General features: G+C 47.6%; 2 protein-coding genes across 2 annotated transcripts; both read right to left on the bottom strand.

Moving 5' to 3' along the window:
- Positions 1 to 2636: 2636 nt before the first annotated feature.
- LOC115268100 (uncharacterized) lies at positions 2637 to 5819 on the bottom strand. Its single transcript, XM_062843480.1, has one exon. The coding sequence runs from the start codon at positions 5817 to 5819 to the stop codon at positions 2637 to 2639; it is 3183 nt and encodes a 1060-aa protein (XP_062699464.1).
- Positions 5820 to 6704: 885 nt separating this feature from the next.
- On the bottom strand, positions 6705 to 8024 carry LOC115268099 (uncharacterized). Its single transcript, XM_029876120.2, has one exon. The coding sequence runs from the start codon at positions 8022 to 8024 to the stop codon at positions 6705 to 6707; it is 1320 nt and encodes a 439-aa protein (XP_029731980.1).
- Between the last annotated feature and the right edge of the window lie 706 nt (positions 8025 to 8730).

Genomic DNA, 8730 nt, shown 5'->3' with positions numbered 1-8730 from the left:
TTCTGTGCGCACAAAATGTGCACGCAGAAACTGAAAAACATGCTTGTTCTGTCATTTGTATGAGCACTCATTTTGAGTGTGCCGCTGATGGATGCCAGAGAGTGAGCGGCTGGTTTGTGTGTGAAAAAAGTTGCGTAGTTCACCCTCGCTCTCGTTGAAAGTCGTGTGTAGATTGTATGTTTTCTCTTCTCACGTTTCGCACTGAGGAGCATGCCATCTCTGAACAAGGCCATCGACTCCATCAGTGTGTGAAAATGAGTAGTTCTATGTTATTGTAGATAGTAGCGAAATCTGCAATAGCAATGGATATACTCATCTTTGCAACTCCATCCATGATTTGTGCAAGTATTCGTGCTATGCTATGATTTTTTCTTTATACAGTCCGGATTCGCTGGTTGGGTCACGACTGTGCCCCGATTAGCGAATCGTGTTCGTTCGTTGGGGCAACTGACAACTGATCAAAATGCAAGGAGAATACATTTTACTAAGGTGGCGCAGATAAACATTGCAAACCACTGGTTGTCTCTTCCACTCTTCTGGTGTTCTTATGCAACTAAAATAGTGACGTCACTATTTCAGTTCCATAAGAACACCAGAAGAATGGAAGAGACAACCAGTGGTTTGCAATGTTTATCTGCGCCACCTTAGTAAAATCTAGGATAGGATGTGACAACAGAAATTCGCCTGCCTTGTTATTTTTTTGTTCGATTTCGTCGACGATGGAAACCCAGTGCTGCCACTTTTCTTAATTCCAAACCTTCCAACGATTTAAATTTAACGATTGAAATGCGTATGCATTTTTCGCACCGTAAATTATTAATTGCATCTGGAATAACATAACATGGAAGTAAAATTGATTTCTATCGAACGGTTCTGTCATTTACAGTGAAATATATCAAAAAATCAATTGATTTTGCACCAAATCAATGGTACGTATCAATTTTCAGATATAGGAGCCACTTTAGGATGTTTTACCCTTGAATGCTGACATTTTTGAGCCGATAAAACTTGAATAGAAAAATATGATTTTGAATATTGGTATCACATGCTAAACCGACAAACTAGCAACACGGCCAAACCAATAACAAAGCGATCTGATCGCAGCAAACGGGTATCAACTTCGACCAATCAGCGACTGGTCTCCGTTTGACAGCAAAATGGTCTCAAATCGGCTGACTACGTGACGCATCCTATCCTAGAGTAAAATGTACTCTCCTTGATCAAAATGCTCTAGACACACGCAAGTGACGAGTAATACGTCACGGAACACTCACATACTTGCGTAAACGTTCTGTATTCAGGAGCTGCGATGCGACGGCGGTCAGACGTCAAACTCGTTTTGACATCTATTTTGACATTGACAGTGCTTTTTAGTTGGGTTTTGCCCCAACCAGTAAACATTCAACCATCGAGACAGCCCATCTAACGAGCTCTCAACGAAAACGAACGAATCGTCACTGTACAACCCATTTGGGTTGCATAATAAACCAGTGTGGAAAAGTTGGCCATGATACCGAAATGAGTTGTAAAAATTGAAATTATGATACTGAATTGCATAATAGTTATTTATGTAACGAGTTGGAAAATGTTGATTTTTTCAGCACGAGCGTGATTAAATACGAAGAGTGCTGAAAAAATCGATTTTTGCAACGAGTTCTGTACCAAAGTTTATGCAATGATTTTTTCATAATGCAACTCATTTGACATTAGGGCTGAAAGTCTCTCTAATAAAGACAAATCAATCAATCAATCAATCAATCATTTGACATTATACAACTATTTTTCATTATGCAACTCATTTCAGTTGCGGAGTTGGAGTTAGTTATTGGCACTGGAACTGGACAGCCATTCGTATGTGAAAGATATCCAACAGCTACTGGCCCCGCTCCCGCAAGGACCGTACAATGCAGCTGGGATATAGTAGTACTGACGGCGGTGATATTGATTCACAACTCGACGCGGCGGGGTTCTGACTTAGACTGACATTATATTATCTTGAATTTTACAGAGTTTGATTGTTTATTTAATTCCACTGGTGCCGTGTGCACCGATCCGAGACGTCCTTCTTGGTGCCGGGTGCACCAAAATTGTTGACTCGGCGGGCGTCGGGTGACGCCCGCTTAGACGTTTAGCTGGTTCCTCCTCGTCGCCGCTTCCAGTGATTTCAAGCGGTTCATGTTTCGCCGCCACCGCCAGACGATGAGAACGATAACGGCCACTAGGACGAAGCCGCCGTCCATGGAATAAGAAATCACATCGTGCGTTGTGATATTGCTGTGTTCAAACGTTTCCTCGCTTCCAAATGGCCACATTGTGATACTTTGTAGCCGCGCTGGTTGATAGAGAATGATACTGTACGGTTGTCGTACGATCGAGGCGGACCCGTTCGGTCCGCTCGGTGCGCATTTCAAGCTGACGATGCGCCTTCAGCTCGGTGCCATGTGGGGTCCGCCGGGACCTTCCTGTGGGGCCAAGACTTGCCGACGAGTGCTCTCTTTGAGGGGCACATTTTCTGCTGCGTTGAAAGTTCTTGGTGAGAACTCCGTCGCCTTAATTTTTGTTAATGCTGATGGCTCGATCAAAGTGCAGCCATGAACCCTGGGCGATGATAGGGTGACCACCCATTCCTACTTCGATCACATCCATTTTCTCCCCCCTTTGGGACGAGGACGCAAGCGATCGTCCCAAATTGCTCGAGGTGGGGGGTCCTCTTCATGTTCAGCTACTTCGTTGATTGGAGATAGTTCTGCGTTATTGTCAACTGCTGGTAAGTCGATGGGCAACGGGGCTAACAGTCGAACGTTGCGTTTGTAGAGATTAGGTCCGACGCGAACTGTGGCAACTCGCACGACGCCGTCAGCACCTGGATGCGTACTGGTTACGATACCCATAGGCCATTTTGCTACAGGATTGTGGTCATCTCCAATGAGGACAACTTGCCCAACTGCTAGGTTGGGCTGCTTCTTGGTCCATTTGGCCATGCAGCGCAGATGTTGCAGGTATTCATCCTGCCACCTCCGCCAAAATTGCAGAGTTTGATGTTGAATACGCTTCCAGCGTACCGATATGCTCCCGTTTTCGATAAATTTGCCTGGGATTGGCAGAGCAGTCATTGATCTTCCGATGAGGAAGTGGCCTGGAGTCAGTGGTTCTGGGATGCTAGCATCCGTCCAGACCACTGTGAGGGGGCGAGAGTTCATAATTGCCGCCACCTGGTAGAGTACAGTCTGCAGTTCCAAAATGTTGAAGCATGCCCCGCGGGCTGCTGCCGTGAACAACCGTTTTGCAACTTTGATGTTAGCTTCCCAAAGCCCTCCAAAGTTTGGGCTTCGGGGCGGTATGAAGGAGAAATTTATCCCCTTGTTGGCTGCTATTCCGACCAATTCGTCTTGAAAGATCTCATTGTTATAGATTTTCCGTAGTTCTGCAAGTTCCCTACCTGCTCCAACAAAGTTCCGTCCATTGTCTGAATAGATTACTTCTGGCTTCCCACGCAGTGAAGTAAACCTCATCAGAGCAGCAATGAATGCACCTGTGGACTGATCTTCCACCACTTCAAGATGAACTGCCTTTGTTGAAAAACAGACGAAGATGCACACGTACACTGTCATCCTCGTTTTGGCCCGTGGGCTTGGCAGAATCTGAAACGGACCGCATAGATCTACTCCGGTGTGGGTGAATGCTGGGGATGGATTCACCCTAGGTCTTGGCAGCTGGCCCATTTGTTGTTGAAGCTTGCGCGGCCTAGCTCGTGCGCACAAGATACATCGATTGACGACAGTTTTGGCCAGTTTTCGGAGGTTCCGCATCCAATAGCGTTGCTGGAAGTCCGAAATGATTGTCTCCAAGCCAGCGTGGAGATTTCGTCGATGAATGTGCTCTAGTATAATTTTTCCGAAGAAATGCTCTTGGGGTATTATTGCTGGACGCCGTTGATGCTGAGGTAAGTCGGACAGGCTAAGCCTGCCCACGATGCGGATGAGTCCATCTTCGATTATTGGACTGAGATGTTGAAGGGGGCCCTGCTTTGTAGGGGTTCCTTGTTCCTCTAAGTGAGCGAGCTCCTTTGGATAACTGATGCGCTGTAGATGCTTGACGATCAGTTGCTCACCAGCCTCCAGTTCGCTGACGGTTAGGGGCCCGAAGCATGGCTCTCGGTTAATCCCGCGACTTTTGATGGCCGCTGATTTAGACATGAAGTTGTTCATGGCCCTATTGACGACAGCAAAATGCCTCCGCGTCTTCTGGAATGAGTTATGGTGCGGGTAACTTGATATTAAGTCCTCCACCTCACTGCTGGCGCTGTCTCTGTCGGTTGACGAACAGATTGCTATCACTTGCGGAGCGCCATATGCCTCAGCGCGCCGTCTGTTCTCTAGCGCATAGTTTGTGGCATGCAGCCATATATCCTTTTTCGTGGTTAGAAGTTTTCTCACGGAGATACCTCTCGAGACTATGTCAGCTGGGTTCTGATCCGTTGGAACGTATCGCCAATCCTCTCGATGCGTAAGGGACTGAATTACGTTGATTCTATTGCGAACGTACACTTCACTGTGGGGTACGCTTGAATGAATCCAAGCCAAGACTACTTGTGAATCGCACCAGTAGTATGTTCTTTGAACGTGTGTTGGTATAATGGAAATTACCCTTTTCATTAACTCTGCTAGTAGCTTTGCTCCCAGAAGTTCCTTTCGTGGAAGGGTGACATCCTTCATTGGCGCCACTCGAGATTTGGCGCACAATAGGTTCATAGATATTCGATTTTTCTCGTCTATGCAATATGCATAGACCGCGCAACCATAAGCCAGGTTAGAAGCATCTGAGAATCCATGCAGTTCCAGGTGCACGGGATTGCTAGGAATCGCCTGGCGCGGAATTGTCAAGCTAGCAAGTTTTGGTAATGTTTTCTTCAGCTGCTGCCATTCATGTTGCGAATCAGCTGGGATTTCGTCATCCCACTTTAGCTTAATTTTCCAAAGTCCTTGAAGAAGGATTTTGGCTGTGATGATTATTGGCTGCATGATTCCTAGTGGGTCGTACAGCCTCAATATCTCTGAGGCGAGCTGCCGTTTGGTCATTTTCTCATGGGAATTTACCGGGTCATTAGCGATGCACCGGAACGTGTCAGCCTTAGGCGACCACGCTACACCTAATGTCTTTATGATGTCATGGTCCCCAATTCGGATTTCTTTCTCCAAGTCCTCGTCAGATACTCCAGCGAGGATGCTGACGTCGTTGGACGCCCACTTGCGTAGAGGAAAACCTCTCTTCATCAGGGCTGATTCCACTGCCTGCCGCCTTTCCAACAGTTTTTCGGCTGAATCTCCCCCCATCATGAAGTTGTCCACGTAGAAGCATTGTTGAATAACCTCAGCAATTTCAGGTTGTTCGGGTCGAATTTCCTCTCCGACCTCATGAAGCGCTCGGCATGCCAAGAAGGACGATGCCGCCTCGCCGTACGTTACCGTTTTCAATCGGTATACTTGTATTTCCTCGGAGGGATCGTTCCGCCAGAGGATGCATTGGAACCACGAATCCTCTTCGTGAAGATTTACTTGCCTATACATTTTCACGACGTCGGCTGTGGCCACTTTGTCGTGGCATCGGAAATCCAACAACAGGTCAAATAATTCACGCTGTATAACAGGACCACTGTGCTGAATGTCGTTGAGTGATATGTTACTTGACGTTTTTGCGCTGGCGTCGAATACTACTCGTAATTTTGTTGAAGTGGAATCTGGTTTGATTACGCAAGAATGCGGTATGTAGTACCTGACCTTGGATTTGTCCTTGGAGTGGACTATTTCCATGTGATTCATCGCGAGATATTCAGCTAGGAATTCTCTATACTGCTTGTAAACTTCTGGATGATGGGCAAGGCGTTTTTCCAAGGATAGAAATCGCCGTTTTGCCTGCTCAAAAGAATGGCCTAGTAACTGTGGCTCATTTTTGAAGGGAATGCGGACTACATATTTTCCATCTGCTCCTATCGTCGTGTATTTCTGAAAATGCTCCTCGCTTGCATTCGCGCTGTGGCAGGGCTTCGCTTCCGCAGAAGTTACCTCCTCAAGCGCCCAAAAACTTCTGAACAGATTATCTAGTCCTTGATCCTGGTAGCTATGGTCTGGGGCCGATGCGCAATCCCACTTGCTTGATACTTCAGGCTCTGATGCTATAACCGCCGTGGTAGCTCGTCGCGGTACTTGCAACGATGTTAGTCCGCCAACAAGCCACCCGAATGCGGACTCTTGGAAGATTGGTCCGCTGCCCAGATTGATGGATCTGGGTCCCATGATTTGGAAGAATATTCGCGATCCAAGTAGTATTTCGACTGGTTGCTTCTGATAAAAGAGTGGGTCAGCTAGTTCAATGCCCGCTGGTACCCTTATTTCTCCTGCGTGTAGTGTGATACTGGGTTGGTCCTCAATCAGGCGCGGGCCAACCATCATGTCCACTGTCATTGTGAAATCGCCACTCTTAGAGGCGATTTGAGTTGTAACTTTTCGTCGCGCATTAATACCTCCGCTAATCCCTTTTATGGTCAGCTGGGTTTTCGAAAAAGGCAAGCCAAGAAGGTGGGCTGCCTGTTCACTTATAGTTTCGACCTGACTACCCGAGTCGAGCAGGCACCTTACTTGGTACCAAGTCGTAGCTCCCCTCACTTGGACGAGGGCGGTAGCCAGGAACACGTAGCTGCCTGGTAGTCACTGGGTGATACTGGTTGAGGCCGAAGCCGTAGTCGTTGACCCTTCATTGCCCTTTTGGGTTGGTTGCGGGGGGTTTTCCGCAGCTTCGAAATGCAGGAGCGTATGATGGCGCGCCCCGCATTCCTTACAGCTCACGTTGGAGGAGCACTTTTGCACGGAGTGCCCCCAAGACATGCAGTTGTAGCACCGCCTGGATTTGGACACAGCCTCCCACCTCTCCTTGAGGGGGAGCTTGTTGAAAGCAGCACAATAAAAAATGCTGTGCTCTTTACTTCCGCAAATGAAGCAATTTTTCTGATTGTTTTGTGATTGAGCCTTTTTTATTGGTTCTTTGGTTGGTGTAGCAGCAGCTACTGCTGCGGTTTTGTGTTGACGCCCTCTAGGCGGCGCCTCTTCCAGGTACTGACAAGCCAACTGATTGGCCCGTTTTTCTAATTCGGCCTTGAATTCGGCCCAAGTATAGATTTTTTGTAGATCCAAGCTCTCTTCGAGCTTGGATAGGGTTACGTCGTCTAATTTGCCCTTTACTATGGCAATAATTAGGCCGTTGGCCACACTATCTAGCGTTTGATTTCGCTCACCTTGGATTTGGTGAGCGGCGTGGACTGCGGTGTCTACTGCGTCGATCAACGCCATAATTCCCTTGGCGTTGGGGCTCATGATTTTCTTCACCATGAGCAATTTAGTAAAGTAGCCTTCGAAGGCTATTCTACGCTTGTAAAAGCGTGTTTCGAGCTTTTGCCAGGCCTCGGCAAAGCTCGTTCCCGAGTTTTCGAGTGCCTCGACTGAATTTTTGGCAGGTTCGAATTTTTCCAGGCATTTTGCCAGAAATGCGAATTTATCCGCATCTTCATTCAGAGCGGATATTCTCTTCTCGAAGCGGCTCTTGAATGAGAGCCACTCCGTGGGTGAACCGTTGAATCTTGGAAGCTCGATCCGCGGTAAATGGTCGGATCGACCTGAGGACTGCTGGATGGTCTGATCCAGCAGAGCGTTTGAAGAGCTGCTTGAAGGAGCTGGCATCACCTTTTGAGCCATTTCCTCCAGCAGCACCTTAGCATTTAGGTAGACAGCCATCAAAGGCTCTCTACGCTGTTGAGGGCCATCAAGGCCCTCCAATCGTAGCAAGACGTTGGACGCCTGCTCATACAGGCCGTCCAGCATTCCTATCGTTGTTTTTAGCTGCACCCAGGTGTGGGCCTGGTCCTTTAGCTGCTTAGCATCGCTCGCCAACCTTTTCATACTGCTTTCTAATGCGACCAGCTGGTTCTTGCTGGTGTCCACCAGCTCGGCTCGCTCGTCCTCAGCACGCGGCATTTTCACTTAATTCACTTAGTAAATGGGAACGGACTTACTTTAGAGTGTAAACGGCGTTCGCTCCTTCCAGTTTCCTCGGCTTGAGGTTGTGGCTCCCAGGTCCGAAGCTGGGGGAAGATTGCACGGTTCCCACGACGGACAGCACCTCTTCTGTAGGGATTCTCCGGAATTTCACTCTTTTATTTTTTCTTGGTTGGCGTTTTGTCTCTCTTTCTGTTTTCACTACCTTTTCTTGGGTTTCTGACATGCGTATTTTGTTCAGGCACTACCAAATCTTCGATTTGCCACTTTGATTCCCCATGGACAATTAATTAGGGCTCACTCTCTGGCGATATTCACGTACTTTACTTTTGCAGACGCCGGGCGCCAATGGCATTCACAATTGATGTTTTCACTTAGATTCACTAGCGGCCGGACCAACGTAATAGCTCCGACGGCAAAACGGCAGACGACGGGCAATTAATAAATTAACGATTTTGTTCGAGCACGATCAAGATTGACTGTCCCTCTCCACACGGGGCGACTATCGCTTTGTGTCGCTTGGGTTCACTAGAGGATTGATTAGCACACGCGATCACACTTGATTCACTAGAGGATTGATTAGCACACGCGATCACACTTGAATGATTACGAGATGAGTTACATGAGTGATCAGCCGGTGCTGATCACGTCGGGGTCACCAAAAATGAAAGATATCCAACAGCTA

Source organism: Aedes albopictus, unplaced genomic scaffold (genome assembly GCF_035046485.1).
Source record: "Aedes albopictus strain Foshan unplaced genomic scaffold, AalbF5 HiC_scaffold_243, whole genome shotgun sequence".
Classification (NCBI taxonomy): domain Eukaryota; kingdom Metazoa; phylum Arthropoda; class Insecta; order Diptera; family Culicidae; genus Aedes; species Aedes albopictus.
The sequence above is the reverse complement of the archived record's forward strand: the minus strand, read 5'-3'. Positions and strand labels throughout refer to the sequence as shown.